At 35.4% G+C, this 20,382-nt stretch overlaps 1 protein-coding gene across 1 annotated transcript in view; it reads left to right on the top strand.

The window, feature by feature from the left end:
* The window catches only part of LOC110029309 (putative L-cysteine desulfhydrase 1), a gene marked incomplete in the record, with an annotated part of 19,302 nt that extends 577 nt beyond the window's left edge, over positions 1 to 18,725 (top strand). The window contains 2 exon segments of the mRNA XM_020731547.1: positions 17 to 1,231; positions 18,334 to 18,725. Of these exon segments, the coding sequence (XP_020587206.1) occupies positions 17 to 1,221 (1,205 nt within the window).
* Between the last annotated feature and the right edge of the window lie 1,657 nt (positions 18,726 to 20,382).

A 20,382-nucleotide genomic window follows, 5' to 3' on the forward strand; every position in this document is an offset into this window, starting at 1 on the left:
CGCAGCAACAACGGCCGCTTCGGCAGCTGTCCCTCCTCCGTCTTAGCCGCCCAATCTCACTGGCAGCTCCTCTCCCCCCGCCAGCCTGACCACTTCTACTTCAACATCCTTCAGCCCTCTCTCCTCCGATCTCGCCTCATCGTTAAGGAACTCATTAACGCCGCTGATGTTGATGAGATTTCGCTCGTCGACAACGCCACTACTGCGGCAGCCATCGTTCTCCAGCAGATCTCGTGGGCCTTCTCTCAGGGAACCTTTTCGAAGGGAGACGCGGTCGTCATGCTCCACTATGCCTACGGCTCCATCAAGAAGTCCATCCACGCGTACGTCTCTCGAGCGGGCGGCCATGTTATTGAGGTCCCCCTCCCTTTCCCAGTCTCCTCGGACGAAGAGATCGTCGAGGAATTCCGTAAGGCGTTAGCGTTTGGTAAATCCAATGGCCGCAGAGTCCGCCTTGCTGTTATTGACCATATAACCTCCATGCCCAGCGTCGTCATCCCGGTCAAGGAGCTCACTAGGATTTGTCGTGAAGAAGGCGTTGACCAGGTGTTTATTGATGGTGCCCACGCAATTGGTAACGTTGAAATTGATGTGAAGGATATTGGGGCGGACTTTTACACCAGTAATCTGCATAAGTGGTTCTTCTGCCCTCCAGCAGTGGCCTTCTTGTATTCTAGAAAATGCCCGGCTTCAGCTGAACTACACCATCCGGTTGTTTCTGACCGTTATGGAAGAGGCCTTCCTCTTGAGAGTGGTTGGATTGGCACACGGGATTACAGTGCTCAGCTGGTCGTGCCATCAGCTGTCGAGTTTGTGAATAGATTTGAAGGTGGAGTTGATGGAATACGGAAAAGTAATCATGAGAAGGCTGTGGAGATGGGAAAGATGTTGGCTGAAGCATGGGGAACACATATTGGATCACCGCCGGAGATGTCCTGTAGTTTGATCATGGTTGGGATGCCTGGAGGTTTAGGAGTTTCAAGTAGTGATGATGCTTTGAAGCTTCGGACTCACTTGAGGGATAAATTCCAAGTTGAGGTTCCCATTTACTATAATCCTCCAAAGGATTTTGAGGAGGCAAAAGATGCTGGTAGCCTGGTTACAGGGTATGCTAGGATTTCTCACCAGATTTATAATACAGTGGAGGACTATTATAGGCTCAGAGATGCAATTAACAAGCTTGTCTTTGACGGTTTTACATGTAGGATGCTTTCTTCGTGAGAAATTTGAGGTTTGCAATCTCATATTCATTTTTGAAGCGTTAATTTCTTATGATGTTCAGAATGCATGGCCTGTAATATGTTTGTATGAAGTTTTTTGATGCGCTATTTTTTTCTTCAACAAACATAGGTTGTTCATGGCTATATCTAATGATTGTTGGATGATTATTTCTTTTACATTATTTTTTGTTTTTTGCTTGTTTTTTGACTATAATCTTTTTGGAGTAGCTTCTGGAGCGGTGCACCTCTGATGCTTTTGCGACATAAAGCTGTTTGGATATATAATTCTTTAGGGATAAGATATGCAAAGGACAATTCTATCACAGCATTTAAATACAAGTTTATGGGTTCAGTTGGCTTTATTCAACTTGGTTTTGTTAAAACCTTTTAATGTGGATTTTAGTAAATCCCGATACTTTAAAGCTATGGAGCTATTTGGTTGCCCAATTCTTAAATCTTTAAGTCCTTGTGTTTTTTGGTTATGAGAATTTGGGTTTTGAGGAATTTAGGTGAATAGCAATCAGTAGCATAACAGCGATAAAGCTCATCTCCGTAGGGGTTGTTTGTTTTGCTGAAAAAGAAATTCAGTGTAAATGCAATATATTCTTATTACTCATAAGTTATTTGGTTGTTTATAAAGTAAATGCAAGTGTATTCTTATTTTTATTTGGTTAGGTGCATGTTTGGTAAAGTAAATAATATTGAATTCTAAATACCAATGAGTTGTTTGGTTGTCTGTAAATGGAATGCAAAGATATTATTTTTTTCTGTTTACTAGTTATATCACTTAATTTTTATAAGCTGACATATTCAATATTTAAATAGTTTTATTTATCTATATGATATTTTATAATAAAATTACATCAAAACATGTGCTTTATAAAAAAAAAATTATAATATAAAATAATGTGTGATTTATTTGGAATAATTTTAAATTTAGAGTGTTATATAAATGGATATAAAAACCAAAGGGTTGCATTCATCAATATTTGCCTGCCCAATATCACTTCCATTGTTGTTGTAAAATGAACGTCAACAAAGTCAGGTTTCCAACAAGCTCTTTTGAATAATGCCAACACTAAAGCATAACTATAAACATTAATCTTGCTTACAAGCTTATAATGCTTCAGTTGAGAGAGATTTGTCATTGATAATTGACCAAAAACACGAAAGAAGACGAAAGAAGTATGCACATGCATTATGCACATGCATTAAAAAAAAAAACACTAAAGAAGCACACCTAAAATGCAAATAAGTGAACTGGATTTTCAATATATTCTTCCTAACAACAAATGCTTAGGTTACTTCCTCATAGCTAACTAGTTGAACGGAAATAAGAGATGCCAACTAGAAGGATTAGCAAGAAAAAGATACTGAGACTGCAGGATACATAACTGTCAATGTGATGAGTCAGAATGCATACTTATCAAGTTAAAAGCATGCACCAAATTAGAAATAAATATGGATTATGGATACTCGTAAGACAACAAAACAACTAGGACCATTTTATGGTGAGTATCAATAGCTAAACTTCTGAGTAAAACCTACTAAATTCGATTAAGTTTCTTATCTACATGAGGAGATGATGGTCAGAGTTACATTAAACACTGTTTATTTAATGCAATGTTCTTTGTTGAATAACAAGGAGATCGACAACTTGTGGGGTGTAGAGGATCGATGTTCTTTAAGCCAGAGTGTGTGACAGTTTCTTTTGCATACTAGTTTGTTATTGATATTCTAGAGTTTGAATGTTTCTTGATGCCTGAACCAAGTACTGTATTTGAAATTTAAGATTTGCTTAGACAATTACCTAAGAGAGAGTTGTGGTTGATGATTAATTGGAAGCGGAGGGGCTTTTTGAAGCAAAAGAGAACTTTAGCAATGCTGATGTTACAGCTCATGATGTTTAGAGGTTTTTCTTTTTCTTTGTAAGCTGTGAATGGTGTTTCCAACGGCAACAGAGGGTTGTATGCCAGCATTGCAATTGATTACTGAATATCCAAATATCCGTTCTTTCACATTGCATAGAAAACTTCCAGGAACCAAAATGTAAGACTATTTTGTCACTCAAACAGATATACTAGCATAGCATTTGATTATTGAATATTCCAAATTTCTGATTCTCCAAATTGAACAGAGCCACCAACAGGAAACAAACTGTACTACTATTTTGCTACTCGAAATGGGCTTATAGTTCATACAATGAAGCATCCATGCATGAATTTATTAATAAAAACTGGAATTCAACTCCATAAGGGTCACCAAGTAATAATTATGGGAAATAGTGGAGTGAAGGCGGAAGCAAGAATATTGCTTCAAAAGTGCAACAAAAAGCAGAGCAAGATTATGGAAGAAGTTGGTACTTGGACACCATGGCAGTAACAATCCAGGCCATAGATGATTTCTAGTATTAATGGCACTAGCTCCAGCCCCACGTACTCTAACCTTCATAACCTTGGCGTCCACTAAAATGGCCTCCTTTTCCATCTCCTCAGAGCTTTTCTCCCTATTCTTGACTCTCGAGCGAATCCCTCATGCCCATTCACCGACAAACTTGCTCACAAGAACCCACACACTCTAACCAACGACAATCCACAGAAGGAAGGGTGGAGGCGAAGATTGCGAAGGTAGACGACTGCAAAGGCAAGCAAACGTCGATTGGAATTTTGAAGGGCATGAGGGAATCTAAGCTCCTTAAAATTTTGCTGTTGCATATTTGCAATTCTTTTTAATTGAGTTGATTTCAAAATCACAGCGAATGGTGGAGCTGTTGTATTTGGAATACCGCAAAAGAATTCATTACATTCTATTTTTGTTCCATCAAATAGAAAAAAAAAAGATAAAACACGGAAAATAATATACACTGCACTCACTTTTCACCCGACCAAACAACACATAATCTATAGCATAACAAAAAAACTATTGCATTGTCAATACATACCATCAGAATTAATTCAAACAAATATTAGCATAATTATGTAGTTTAACATCATTGTCAAAATAGCATTGAATGGTAGACATCAATAAGTTTAAAAAAAAAATCATTGCATGAAGTAGTGTTCATGTAAATTCATCAATTTATTGTGTTTAGTACCTATCAACCGCCATGGATCTGCAAGTGGGAAAAGTTGCAAGATACTTTCTTAAAATATATAGAGATGTGGTAGTTCATCAAAACTAGGGCAAAAAGCATTGTTGTTGAGAAGGAGATGTGGCAAAGAGGTGTAGGGTTGCAGTGATGAGTGTGATGGGTTTTGAGGGAGGAGAGGCCTGACTAAGTGGGAAAACGTGACAAAATAATATTGTAATGTGGGAGGAAAGGGTGACATGGAGGAGGTGACAGGAGGCGGTGACAGAAGGGGGTGGGAGCGACTCATATATATAAAACCTGTAAAACCTGGCTTTGCTTGGTATTTTTTATTAAACTAAGTTTTGAGAAATGCTTTATTAAATCCTGCCAAAACCCATAACTAAAGTGCGTAGGTTTTATTAACTACTTAAAATGAGTTTGGCAGGATTTAGGTCTGATCCAATTAAAACCCCACTATGTAGGGTAGCCAAACAACCCTTACCTCGTGTCTAAATGAAGGATTTCAAGTAGCTTTACATGTATGATGCTTATTATGAACAGGACTAAATAATTAATCATTAATATTGTTCTTTTAGCATTTTATTTGTAGTTTCTTCTAATGAAAAGATTTTAGATTTTTCCATGCATTTATGCTACACTATCTTCATGACAAATCACCTACTTCAGTATGCTTTTTAGGTCTTACCTTTTTCTCTTTGACGTAGAAAAGGCAAGTTTTTACATATTACATGAGATTAGCACTTGCATTTTGCTCTATAATCTATTTTATAAGTGATTGAATTGTCAATTTTAGTGTTTGCAATTGCCATTCTTTCACTTGGAGTTGATCATTGAACTTTGAAGAGAAATTCCCAAATTATGAGCATTATATCACTATTTTCTGTTGCATAACAAAGTGAAATTGTATTGGAAAGTCAAAATGATAATGTTGTTTTTTTTTTTTGTTATCTTATTAGAATTTTATTCAAAACAACATTTTAGACTGTTGTTTCCCTTGAATATGCAGTTTTATACTGTATTGCTTGTGCATTTCAAAGGAATGCTGTAATTTCAACTTGGATCGATCATGGATAGTTTGTTTTATTTATTGCTTTAGTAGTGGGGCAAAAAAAATAATTGTTCTCATATAAGACCCTTCTTCTAAATTTTACTAATTGCATACAAAAGTGGAGCACTTGGCTGGGGTAAAACTAATGATGATGATGGCCTAAATTTGGAGTGTTCTTGCTCCATGCATTTGGTTTGGATATTACCTGGATTTAATGGAGCTTTCTCGTGGAATGTAATTACTTGATTAGGTATTACCTGAATTTAATGGTTTGGATATTACCTGAATTTAATGGTTTGGATATTACCTGGATTTAATGGCTCTTTCTCATGGAATGTAATTACTTGATAGGATATTACTTATTTTAGTTGTAAGAAGTGGGAAATTTGAACTTGAGAGCTATTAATTGATAATTTCATTTAAATAAATTTGTTGGAAATTTAATTGTTGATATACTACTAGAGAATGGACCATAGTTTATAAAAGACCCAATATAAGAATTTTGGATTGAGGTTGGGGGATCACAGGGTTCTATTAAGAAAATCTCTATTAAATGCAATAAAGAATTGCCAAGAAAAAAAAAAGGGACCCATATGACAATCAATTGATTTTTGGACATTGATGTAGCTTTTTTGTTGGATAAATTTTGTTTGATTTGGTGGCGTATGAAAATGTCTTTGAGAATCAAGTTGATCTCTAATATAATTATTTCAAAAGAGTAACTATTAAAGTACTTGTACAAAAGAAAGTTGGCCTGTGTGTAATTCACATCATTTTCATCAAGGACAGATGTTGTGGAGTTTTGGCACAGTAAGAATTTCTTCCAAAATCCTTCCTAATTCATACCATAGACTAAGCACACTAAAATACACAATCAAACTTGAAGCACACAGTTGTTTATGATATTGAATCAAGGAAAAGCCTAGTGAGCAATCAATGTAATAAGCATAATATGATTAGTTTACTTAACTGCACATGCTATGCGTCAGACTTTGTTTTTAAAGTGTAAAGAGTAATGCAATGTGCAAGGCGCTTTTATTAACCAAAGTGCTTATAATTTATATAAAATTATTAATGTATTGTTGCATTTATTAATGATTATAAAACATAGAATATTTATTAGATGATTTAAAATTTGATACAAAATATGAAACAAATGTTGTTCACATTCCAAATTTAAAGACAAATTTCACAAGTTAACATGTACGTTGAATCTTCATAATACTTCTTATAATTCATAACAAATGTAGAATCTTAAAGCCTAGCAAATTAATAAAGTATCAAGTTTCATAAAAATGTTAAAGAAATTCAGTAGTCATCGTTGTCTTTTTTTTATTCACATAAGCTCTTTCTTTTTTATGTGTGATCTTATCTTTTTTTTTTTTTTTTTCCTCTTCTTGTGAATCAATTTTATTTTTTCTCTTGTACAATAGGAGTGAATATAGGTCAAGATGGAGCTAGCTCTCATTGTGGATGAACACCCTTTTTCTTTTTTGACCTACTAAGTTTTACAGACCATCTTTTGATCAAATTGTCCTAAATTCTTTTCAATTTGTCTTCAAGTGAGATCTTCTTCATGACCAAATTAATTTTTGTCGATATTCTCCATTTTTTCAATCAATCAATTATGATCTTCATCAATTAAATCTAAATTAATTGAATCAATAACACCTCTTAAATCGAATCTTCTCTTTGAACTTTGAGCACACTTATTGGATTTTAAATTATGTAACCAATTTTTATCTTTCTGGTTTTTTCTTTTTCTTTGAATCTAAAAAAAAAATTAAAATGAATGCATAAAATATATTAATTGTTTAGTTTGTTTAAAATTTATAAATTATTAACCTGATTGAAGACACTTCAGTTCCTTTCACACCCTACTTTATGACAAGTTAATCCTAAGATTTCAATTTTGTATATTTTTAAATTGTATCTTTCCTTCTTTTTCTTGAATCGACCATATCTAACTTTTTTTACATATGCTCATGAATTATTAATTACACAAACAAATAATATTTTGATCAAATTTTTATCAAAATAAATATTTTAAATTGATTTTATTTTTTAAATAAATTTATTTTCAAACACTAGAAATTATCTAAAAATATTTGAAAATAATCTCTCTTGAATTAAATTTGAATTATAAAACTATTAAAAAGACACAAGCTTAAAGAGGAGACATGGTTGAACACTGCGGTTACGTCGAAGTAAGGAAGTCGATCCCTGTGCTCAAGCTCGATGCCCATATTTGCGGGATGGGTGGATGGGAAAAATAACTGCAAGATTTAGGGTTGGTTGCTGCGTTGTTTTTGTGTGCTCCTTCATGTGTCCAAACTCTTAAAACCAAATTAGTTGGCTGAATAGAATGCTTCATTGGGCAGTCTTTCTTTTCATAAAATTGAGCCCTTCTAAACCCGATAAGCTTCGCTCTGTTGCGCCATTTAACTTCGTTGAACCCACTATAATACACCATCTCACATCGAAGTGCGTCTCACACAAAGGTGCTTCTTGCGTGAAACTCACATTTTGTGCACAGTCGATGCGAAATAGGTTGTTAGCTCTTCGCGTCCACTTTGCACCGCTTCATGCGAGAAGTGTTTTTTTAATCTCATTGGAATCACATCATGTATAAAACACCAAAATGCACAACCATTCATGTGTCCACGCATGAGAAAGAAGGTGATTATAAATATAAGTAATGCTAAGTGTGAGTGAAATAAAGTTTAAGCACAATAAAGATATATGCTCGATAGTTATAAAATATGAAGTATATGAGCATATATAAACATTTAACCACAAATTGGTACGTAAATTGTGCAGGTAATGTAAATTTAATTATATTGAAAGGATAGTAGATTTTAGTGTGATTTAATATTTAAGTAGCTTCATATCATAGTTTTTTGACATTAACACCAACCATCTTATGACTCCCTTAGGAGAGAAGACGTTTTAAATTTGACTTATGTTAAGATAAATAGCGGTAGACTTAAAAAGACTTGGGCATACTGTATAAAAAATGATCTTAATTTATTAGAATTAAGTGGAAAGATGACACTCAATAGGACACTATGGAGAAAAAGAATTCGTTTAACCAACCCCACTTAATGGGATAAAGGCTTCTTCTTATTGTTGCTTTTAATATTCGAGTGGCGTACATCCTTGCCTAAGCATCCCCTAGCTTAGAATTTTTCTACCATCCCTTCTTTTGCGGAGGCTTTCTCCTTCATGATATGGTAATCTTAAAAAAATAAAAATAAAAAACTCAAATAGTATTGAAGCCTATACATAGTGGACATAACTGTTCTACCTCTTTCAATAGGCAAAGCAAAACCAAACTAATTAGGAGCTGTAAGAATGCCTGCCTATGTTGAATTTATTTATTTTTTTTTTCAGTTTGATGAGCACTAGTTATTATGGCAGCTATAATTTGACACCTAAGCTGCAGCTAATTGGCAGAATGTGTTTTTTTAATTAATTTTTTTTCAATTTGACCGTTTGCTGGGCCATACAAAGTTTGCTACTTCAATAACTGCTTTTGTGAGCTGTTTTTTAATTTTATTTGAGGTTTATAAATAAACATATGAGCGTTAGACAGAAGGCAATTCTATGGTTTATATGAATGTTCAATTTTCCGTTGTGGAATTCAATTCCATGATGAAGTGGGAGATTTTGAAGAGTTTCAAGAGATGTGATCACCTTATTTTGATATAAGACATGTTTTTAGTGACTTCTTCCATTCTTTCTTTCTATTTCTCCTTTTTTAATCCGTATCATTTGTTGAGAACATGATTGAATTTTAGTTTTTTAAGATTTGTTAAAATTATATTTTCTTTCTTTTGTTTGAAGTTTATATTATATAATCTTTTATTATCTTTAACTTTATTGCCACTAATTCTAGTAGAAGGCCTTTGTATTTAAATTGAAATTTAGTGTTTTCTGTTTTTATCAAAAGTATCAAAAGTAGTATATAGTTAATTTTTTTTTTTTGTAAAGATGATTGCACCGTATTTTTCTTTACAATCCGTATTTGCATTAGAAATCCTACACTTTAGAACATTTTGCATTAGATTTGGTTTTAAAGCTAATTTTTTAAGCATAATTTTATAATATGAAAATGATACTAGTATAACAAGGACTATAATCGAAAATTTTTATGGTACAGAGAAAAATTTAGAAGATCAAACACACATATCATGAAGCCTAAGGATGAGTTTTACAATAGTAAATAAGATTTGGGACGTTGTATCCACCAATGCGTCATCAAACATAATACATACATCAGAATTATTAGATGATGGGCATCATGATCATTTGTCTTTATTAATAGGAGGTAGAGTGGGGATTTTTTGAATTGGAGAATCAAATTCCATTATCTTGTTTGTAGATGTAGAGTTCGTTTTTGTAGGGCTAATAGGTGTAGCACAACAACCTCAATATCAAGAGAAAGGGCCAATTGGTTTAAAATTCTAAGTGCAAAATTAGATTTATTATGTAGGAATGACAAGCATTGTGGGAGTATGAAGGGTCTAAACATTTGTATGTATTTCTTGCGCCTGACTATTTAATTTCCTTAAATGCAGATGAGATTTGAAACAATCAGAGAAATTGTGCAAAAAAAATTTGCATAAAGAGCAGCAGGTAGGATGCCTTCAAATACTACATTCAATCGAAATTTATTTGACAATGTGCCAATCTACTCCACCTTTTTAAATGACAAAGTAACATCTATTTTAACTTGAACTTGAGCCACAAAAGTCTCCAAAAGATGCAATAGCAGCATCCACTAACAAAAGATTATTAAATATAGAGTAGGAGTTTATAGTAGATTGGTCGAAGAAATAAAATCAAAGTTGAGAAAAAGCTACCAAATAAGGATGATAGGTGATTCCACAGATGCGTTAAACTGGGTGATCACTTTAGCATATCCATTAAAAAGCTAATGTCATACTAGGTCTGTCTAGAGAAGAGTTCTTTGTAGTTTTTATTTGATGATAGTTTTATAATATTGTATTGAGGATCAATTATTCCATTTGAGTTACTGAATAGTCACCAATTTAAGTGGCAAGTCTGATAGGAATTTGCAAATGGAATCCATGTTGATACAGCACAAGGAGAATTTGCCTATGATAGACAGAGGGTGGTCTAGCATGCCCAAAGATGTCATTTGAAAGAACATAAGCACCGGTTCTCCTTGATTGGCCCAGCTTGCCGTCATTCGAAAGAACATACAGGCTTACCTTGATTGGAAGATGATTTTTTGTTACAGTGGAACTAAGTCTGGATGAAAATGAAAAGGAAATGGACAGAAGAAGAGGGATGTAATCCTTGTGTCCGATGAATACATTTTAGTAATTCTAAAGGTATTTCTGTTAATTCAATTTTAATACGTATTATATGACTTCATATCATGAACTATCAATCAATGCATTGGATTCTTCTTGTTTTTTACCAGTTTTTCTTTGTTTATCATCTAATGCGTCATTTGCACGATTTTTAGACTGTCATATTGATTTTGTTTTTAATGGTGATAAAATTTTGTCCCATGCTAAGGATTATTATGTGTGATAGGATTACAATGATAAATTTCTGAGTTGGTTAGAACTGATGTGATGAATTCACGTCTGATTTCCTCAGCTTGCGCTACAACATTTTCAATATTTTTTTATTGCAAGGCTTCTTTTAAGTATGTTCTTTTTTGTAGCTTCTTTATTTCTCTGTTTTGCGATTCCTCTCTGTATGCAGTTACTTTATTTTTGTTTTGGCCGTTATAGGAGCTACCATTTGGACCTTTTGTGTTGTTTATTTGGTTGGTTTTTTTTTTTTTTTTGTGTTTGTTGCAAATGTTATGGAAGCTACTGTTTAACCCTTCAGTTTTAGATGGTTTGGCTGGATTTGTGTGGTCCTTCAAGGAATTCTTTGATAATGGCTGCTTTCTGTAGTGAGTGGGTTTCTTCAATTTTATTTAGGGATGCTAAGTAGGTATCTGAGAAATATGAAGGAAAGTTTTATTTTTAATAATTTTTTTAGTTTTTTGATGTGTAAATCCCTGTCCTCTTTTTGTATTTATTCCCTTGATTAAATTTTAGACTTGTGGAGTTTCGGGAGAGAGAATCTCCATGCGCAAGTGTGAGATTTTTTTTTCCACCACTTCATTCCTTTTCTTCCTTTCCCAATCTTCACCTAGGAATTTATTATTATTATTATTATTATTATTATTATTATTATTATTTATTGAAAGCATGATTAAATTTTATTTATTTTTGCATGTGCCAATTCTGCTATTTTCTCTCTTTTGTAGGAAGCTTCAATATTTTTTGTGAATTTCATGATCCATTCTTATTATTATATCCAATAAAAGGCTAAACCAATTTTCTTCAAAATTAGAATTTCATGGTTTTCAGTTTTCTGAGAAACACTTTAAATATAAATATTTTTTTTGCTCATAGAATTGCTTTTTTCTTTCATTTATTTGTTGCATCTTAATGTGCATTGCATGCTTGATCTTCTAAACCCTAAACACCTATCTAGTATTAGTTGCTTAGATCTGCTGATAGGTTTGGTGCAGATTAATTAATCATACATCATTGAAATTTCTTGTTTTTCGTTTTGCAATATTTGCTAGAGAATTTTCTGCTTCGTACTTCAAAGCAATTATAGCAATAGTTGCTAAAGAATTTTCTGCTTGCTGATGTTATGCATTGAATGCTAAACACTGAAAAGATTTGTTAGACTGATATTGAATTATGTTGGTGCTCGAGTCCTAAAAAACTGCTCAACCCACCACTACTCTTGTAATTAAACTTGGAACTCATTGTTCAACATGAGAAAGAAAGCTTGCTACTTACAGACACATCAGTATGTGCTAAGCCTCAAGATCATGTGATTAGAAAGCTAAAGTATTCAACTAATAGTACAAGCGGGCTGCACTCAAAATTGGCTACTTTTAGGGGTGTCAAAAATTAAACTGACATGCCAATTCGAGTTGAAAATTTTGGTTTTGGGTTAAGAATCCTAACCCGTATAATTTTTTGCGTTGGGTTGAAGGTGACCCGCCAACCTGATATTAGCCCACTAAATCGAATTAGATCAAAATCGACTCAACAACTCGAAATAGATCCAAGATTGGCTCAAAATCAAACTGAATTTGACCCGAATAGCGATTATGTTTTATGTTTAATCGGTTATATGAGTTCATCTGGGCTAGTTGGTTGAAAGTGGGTTGGGTTCGGGTTACACTTTTTGACCCGTTTAATATTCAATGCAAGTTCAGGTCAAGCAGTTTCAATTGAGTTTGTATTTTATTTTGAGGGTTCTAATTGTAAATAGGAAATATAGAAGAATTCTGTGAGTTATTTGCAAAAGGTTTTTTATGGCTCTATAAAAGCCCACTCATGAATGAAGGAAATGAGGTTTTTTATCATAGTAATCATTTATTCATCTTCATGGTATCAAAGCAGAACTCTAGCGCCCTGTTGTAATCACTGAGCTGCTTTCCAACTAGCGCTAATGTCGACTATATTGCGAGCGATTCGTGCAGGAGAGGACGAACGTCTAAGTATTCAGCGTCGAGCGTGGAGGGAGACAGACGTCTGCTTCGACTCATAGGTCACATGCACCGGTGAAGCAGAAATCGTAGTCCTTCACTCGACACCCATTTTCTCATTTGATCTTGAAGTTTCTCGCATTGCCTTTTCCATCTCTCTCAATACTCTAGTTCAAGTCGCAAAAGCTGCAATAACTTTGTTCTTTATTTGAATCGAGAATCGAGCGAAGCAAACGATGGCGTAGAGGACTTCAATACAGGCTTTCGGGTGTCTTTGACTGGCTGGATCGCGACAGAAGAAGAATCAAGCGACTCTGTTCAAAAGGCGTCGACAAGAATAGTCTTGGTGAAAGGCAAGCAGACGACGACTTCAATGCAGAAGAGCGAAAGAGGGGGTGTGAGTCTTCTATGGCTCTTTGGTACACAAGTTTTTGTCGGATCACCGTAGAGTGGTTAGAGCAGCTTGGTGCAAGATAGAGGTATGTGAGAGACCGATGAAGGCTGAAGAATAGTTAAATTGATGGATAAACGAGGAGAGTCGCATGAGGCTTCACTCTGAGCCAAGTGGACTTTCCAGTATGTGAATGGCTTTAACTGCATCGAGCTTAGACCATAGGTGCTACAACTGTGGAGAAGTTGGACACTTGAGCGTGGCTTGTCCAAAGCCACCCAAGAAGAGAGAGACGGGTGGACATGAATAGTATAGAGGCTGTGATTGTAATCGTGGGGGCCCAAGGGGTGGAAGGGGAGGCTACTGAGCAAATCTGATGGTAGCAAAGAATGAGGGAAAGTCAATAGTAGTCTTTACTGATGAGAATCATGAGCTACTGGAGACATTGAAGAGGAAGCGGAGAACGACATGTAATGTGACTGAGGACACATCCACCTCATCATCATCTATGGGGAACACTTCTAGTTATGCTCACTCAGTCAAAGATACTCGTGATACACATGAGCTCGTCTCTATATCCACCACAATATTACTAGAGTGGATAGTAGATTCTGGTGCATCTCAACATATGACAGGTGCAACTAGTGAGTTTTCTTCCTATACTCATCTAACAGTTCCAGAGAACATTCTGATTGTTGATGATACAACACAACCTCTGGCTGGTAATGGTACAGTGAGGTTTACCAATTATATTACTGTTTACTGTTTTACATGCTCCTTTCTTTCCAGTGAACTTTTTATCCATTATTGATATTTTATTCAAATTAAAATGTGTTCTTTTATTTGATATTTTAAAGATGATCTTTCAAGAGACCGGGATTAGCCGAAGACTTGGGACTGACATGTGACATAGTGGACTCTGGTATTTCGATAGAGAGGGGATGGACAGTCTTAGCATCCATGGTTGAGAATGCTTGAGCAGGAGGATCTGAGTGGAGCGTGGAGGATGTTTTGTTGCTACATCGCAAGCGCGTCGAACACTCTTCATTTAGTCTATCGATTTGTTTGTATCCATCATTGTATGAAAAGACAAATAAACAAAAACTTGTGTGATGCTTGTGAGTTTGGTAAGTAATTCTAGAGCTCTTATGATCTGGTATAAGGAGTTCTTATGTTTTTGATTTGGTGCACTTAGATGTATTTGAATCTTGTTCTACAACTTCTATCGATGGTTACATATATTTTGTGACTTTCATTGAGTGTTTTTCTCTTGTTAGTTATATCTGATGAGAAACAAAAGTAATGTGTTTGTCTGCTTTAAAGTTTTTCACAAGGCGATTCAGACTCAATACAGTACAATAGTGAATGTATTGAGGTCTGATAATGAGACAAAGTATACCAATAAGGTGTTTGGGTAATACTTGTCAGCCTAAGGGATACAGCATCAAAACACATGTTCATACACATCGACACAATAAAGTTACAAAGAGGAAGAATAGACACCTAGAGGTAGCTCGAAGCATCATGATCGCGATGAATACCCCAAAGCACTTGTGGAGGTAAGTAATGTTGACATTGGCTCAATTGGTCAACAGAATGCCCTCGACAGTGTTGGATTGGGAGTCTCCATTTTTAGATGTTGAAAGGAGATAATAGTGTTATCCTCCTATTGAAGGTTTTTTGTTTTGTATGCTTTGTGAAAGACAACAGATCATCAGTAGAGATACTAGATCCTAGAGCTTTCAAATATGTTTTTGTGGGTTATTCTGCTACCCAGAACATGTATGTTTGTTGGAGTTCGATAAAGAAGACACTGTTTGTGAGCATGAATATATCTTTTAGAGAATTCAAACATCACTACACCCTGGAGGTGACCTCACATTTTGGTGACTCGTGTGATACTGGAGGTATGTGGCTTGAGGGGAGAGTAGTGATACTTAGAGATTGGTGCATGTGGGAACGATGCTTTGTCCCGTAATGTGGGAAGAATCAACTGAGAAAAAGCTGAAAAATGAGAAAAATGAACTTGAAGGTGGAGGGATTCAAACTTAAAGGGAGCTGAGAGTGTATACAAGGAGGAGCAGAATGAGGGAATAGTGCCTACAGTGCCACTTGTGCCATCAAGTCCGGGAACAGTGTGCCGTGGTCATCAAGCCCATTGTCCTGGTCTGCCCTGACTCTAGAGACACTTACATCCTCCACTTCAAAATCTGATTACCCAGGTGATATAATTTCTCTCCCTTCTCCTCTCACTCATATGGCTTTAAGGAAGACCTCTCGCAACTATGCATGTCGTTATTTTGATATTTATTCTCTTAATTGTGTTTGTTTCTCACATGACATTGCTTAGTTTGTCTCATGCTTTAACGTATCATCTGTATAGGAGCATTCATTGCAGCTTAAGAAGTTGTCTCTATTCCCAAGTGTTGGCAGATAGTTAGGAAGATCCAAAATGGAAGGATGCTATGTTGGAGGAACTTGGTGTTCTCGATAAGAACAGGATGTGGGAGATAGTACCATTACCTGTGGGAAAAAGAACAGCTGGGTGCAAGTGGATTTTTACAGTAAAATAAAATCCGAAAGGGAAAGTGGATCGTTACAAAACATGATTGGCGGTGAAAGGGTACAGTCAGACATATGACATTTACAAGATTTTTGCACCTATAGCGAAGAAGAGCACAGTGAAGACACTGGCTTCTCTGGCTGGAAATGATGGGTATGTTTTTTTTCATGGTGAGTTACTGGAGGAGGTATATATGGACATACCATCAAGATTCAGTATAGGTTAGACTGTGGGCAAGGTGTGCAGGCCTAGGAAGTCGCTTTATGGCTTGAAACAGTCTCCTCGAGCCTGGTTTGACAAGTTTAAAAAAACTTTGATGGGCATGGGATATCAACAGATCAATGTTGACCATACGGTGTTTTTTCGTCAAACTGATGTTCACATCACTATGCTTGTTGTGTATGTTGATGCATGATTATTACTGGTGATGATAAGACAGAGATTGTTCAACTAAAGGTTAGATTGGGCAAAAAATTTGAGGTGAAGCATCTTGGGCTGCTCAGATACTTCCTTGGAATTGAGGTGGCTTGTGGATCAGAGGGAATGACTTCATCTCAAAGAAAGTATGTACTAGATCTCCTCACAGAAACATGCATGCTGGGATGCAAACCTGTTGTTTCTCCAATTGATCAAAATGTCAAATTGAGTGCAGAAGCGGGAGAGTTAGTTGATCATAAGAGATATCAGAGATTGGTGGGTTGTTCGATCTATCTCATACGTCTCGACATCTCATTTGTAGTGAGTGTGGTGACTCACTATATACATGATCTAAGGAATGGTCATATTGGCGCAATGTATTAGATTCTGAGGTACACCAGGAAATGGGTTGATCTCAGGAAGAATGAGCATGTAGACATTGAGGACTATTGTGACGCTGACAGGGCAAGTTGTGTAGATGACAAAATATCCATCTTAGGATATTGTATGTTCGTAGGGGGCAACTTGGTCTCTTGGAAGAGCAAGAAACAATCTGTGGTAGCGAGGTCAATAACAGGAGCAGAGTACCATGGCCTTAGGAGTTGTCGAAATGAAGTGGCTCAGAGCCTTGTTGGTTGAGCTCAAGATGGATGAAGGAATTCAAATGAAGGCATTGCCAACAATTTGGTGCAACACGTTAAAACCAAATATGTGAAGATTGATATATACTTCTTCAAGGAAAAGCTGAATAATGTGCTACTGGATCCAAGTCATGTAGCCACTGGAGAGCAAGTGGCCGACTGCCTCACAAAAGGACTAAAGGACTTAGAAGGACTTAGTTCATTAGATTTGTCTGGATTATGTGACAAGATGGGCTTAGTGGATATCTTTTGCCCATCTTGAGGGGGAGTATTGAGATTTATACTTATTTTGAGGGGTCTAATTATAAATATGAAATATAGAGGAAGTCCAGGGGTTATTTTATAAAATATTTTTTATGGCTCTATAGAAGCCCACTCATGAATGAAGGAGATGAGATTTTTTACCATAGTAATCATTTCTTCATCTTGAGCCTCAAGTCGGGTCAATTTTGGGTCAATTTTGGCTACATGACTTGAGAAATTTCGAGTCAAATTGAGCATCCATCTCGGTTTGAAAAAATGAATGCATTGTTCAGTGCTATACACCCGAGATGGATGCTCAATTTGACACCCCTATCTACTTTCTCAAGTTAACGGCAATATCAAATGGGGAGAATGGTTTGTAGGAGAGTGAAGTTTGAAGCGCTATTGTAAAACCGGGAATTACTTTTTGAGGGAAACTGAGTGCTTAATCACTTTTTGTGCAGGCTAGCCTCAATTTCTAGTGAGGGGAGTGTGCTGGTGGGAAAGGAGTGCATAGCACTGTTGTAAAAAAGGATATCACTTTTTTGTGCTGGGCTGAGTGCTCAGTTACCTGACAAAGCTTATGATTAAGAAATTTTTTTTCTACTACTACGTTCCCCATATCTTGTCAGACCTGAGCAATAACAATTGCGCACTAATGGAAAACTTTTGTATTAAGATAATCTCATAATTTGATTAGAATTGTCCTTAAACCTCTTGGATCTGCTTTAAGATGAGAGTAATACACGAGTATTTTGTATTGCATTCATCTCAAAATAAACATAAAGGCCTCATAACATATTTTGATCACAATCTTGGTCCAGATTATTGATTTTACAATCCCAGATACTCTTTAATTGTGTTCATCATTATTCCTTTAATATGGCTTTGTTTTTTCTAATATTTTTATCTCTTTTTTTCCATGCAGCATAAAGCTGACTGTTCTCAGCTTTGAACAATGCATTGCATTTATCTGCATACTCATCAATCTCCACTCAAATATTTAACCTCACATAAAAAATATCACCACCAGTATCTTTTTAAAAGTGAATGTAAATATCAAACATTGGGTGTGTCAATACATAAGAATTGTGTGGTTTGTCTGTAAATTTCACTTTTTTTTAAAAAAATTTTCTGTCATCTTTTTCTAACCAAATTGAAATATATTCTTTACAGTTATTCGGAGTAGAAGGATGTGTTTTCGGAATCATGATCCGGAGTTGCAACTCGTAGCATCTGTTGTTGTATCTTGTCGCTCGCTCTTGTGACAATATGCCAACTTGTTTCCATTTCATTCTTAACACCTGTAGTTGCTTACAGCTTCGGCGAGCTGTTAAACATTACACTTTTGCAGCAATTTTTGAATAAATTGGCCCCATCCTGCAAATATTTGATGTTTTCAGGTCCCATAATGGGATCGTTTGTTCCCTTTGTATAAATCCAAGCACTGATGGAATTTAGAACTGTTAGGAATGTGCTGAGATAATGTATTGGCAGGGCCTTTGTTAACAAGCTTGAGTTCAAATTTCTGACTTGAATGGCAAATTGTGTTTTTAATGTTTTGAGCATGTTAAACTTTTAGTTTGGATGTAAAGATGATATTAATGCATGTCATGTCAGGGCTTCCAAGTCTAGTTTTTTAAAATTGAGCTTGGGTGGGGAAAATCATGGAGACCTTTTTGGGAAAAAAATATTAGGCCAGGACTCCGGATGCATTCAAGGTTCAATAGTGGGGCATCACGTGTCAAGTGGCATAAGTCTCTCTTTCTCTCTCTATCGGCTTTACGTAATTGTTTTTTTTTTTTTTTGGTGACATCTAGAGAGATTTGGCTTTTCATTTTAACGAAGTTTTGTGATATTAGTTCATCATATTATTTTATACAAGTAATTAAAATGTATGTGTGTGTGTGCCGCTAGTTGTGTTCTGTTGGTTTGCGGGGTTCATTATAAGTCCCTCAGGTCACAAGTTTGATCCCCCGTAGCGCGGAGTTCTTGAATAGTTAGACACATGGTGAGGGCTCTTATTATGGGGTCTTGATGCGCATGTGAAATCGATATTTGGGTCTCTATCAAATATTGATATTTGTTTTTCCGTACCAATATAAAGCTGTCAGATCCATTTGAGATGGCTAAGAGAATACATGGTTTCGGTTTTTTCATCTCCATGCATCCTTTGTTGCCATACGACATTGGTGTCCAACTTCCAATAAAGGTTGGAAGTGTTTTTATTTTTTATTTTTTATTTTCTCTTCTAATAAAAGAGAAAGTCTAATACTAAATTCCATTAATTATTTTTTTTAGACAAAAAAGGAGGGTAAATTTGTAGGTCAGTGGAGTGAAGATGGATGAGTTGGTGGTGATTATGTGGAGATGATTAGGGGTGTGAACGAGTCGAGCATGGGCAAGCCTAGGCTCAGCTCGGTGTTCGGCACGTTTATATTTCGAGCTCAAAAATTATGTTCGTGTTGGGGTCGTTTACTTAGGGAGCCGAACATGAGCCGTTTTAACAACCCTAATCACATAACCATAAGATGTTAAGAATTGGGGCAAGATTTAAAACATCATTTGAATCTAATTTAATAATCTTTATTCTATTTTCTTTATTAATATTTTTAATTGATTATAAATTTTTGTAGCCTCGTAGTCAATTAAATTTTTAAAAAATACTACTCATCAAAGATATATTTAGTAGTATTTCGAGCCAAAACGAGCTGAACACGAACGAACAAATATTTGTTCTTGTTCGGCTCATTAACCCGACCAGGAGCTTCTAACGGAGCCGAACACAAGCTGTTCGCAAACAACGAGTCATTTTGACAGCCCTAGAGATGATATATAGACATCTAAAATATCAAATAATAAATCTCACTGTTCTCAACATTGAAAAAATTGAACTTAGAGATAAATGAGCATATCAAGTAGTTGTAGAAGATTGCAAATAATCGCTAATTTTTTAGTACGAGATGATGAAATAAGATCTAAAGAAGTTATCATTCTAAAAGGTATGAATATAATAAGAACATATTTTTATTGAATATGCTTTCCTTGAGGAATAAATATCATTTTACGGGTAGTATTCATCATGATGTTCTAAACGCAATGTAGATTAATTTATTATAATCTTTTATCTTATTTTTCATAAAGGAGACTTCGAAGAATACCTTGGAGTATAATGAGGTTAAGAGGAAGACAGGAGGTAAATGAGAAGCTTCAGATCATCTTAGA

This window comes from Phalaenopsis equestris, unplaced genomic scaffold (assembly GCF_001263595.1).
Source record: "Phalaenopsis equestris unplaced genomic scaffold, ASM126359v1 Scaffold000002, whole genome shotgun sequence".
Classification (NCBI taxonomy): Eukaryota; Viridiplantae; Streptophyta; class Magnoliopsida; order Asparagales; family Orchidaceae; genus Phalaenopsis; species Phalaenopsis equestris.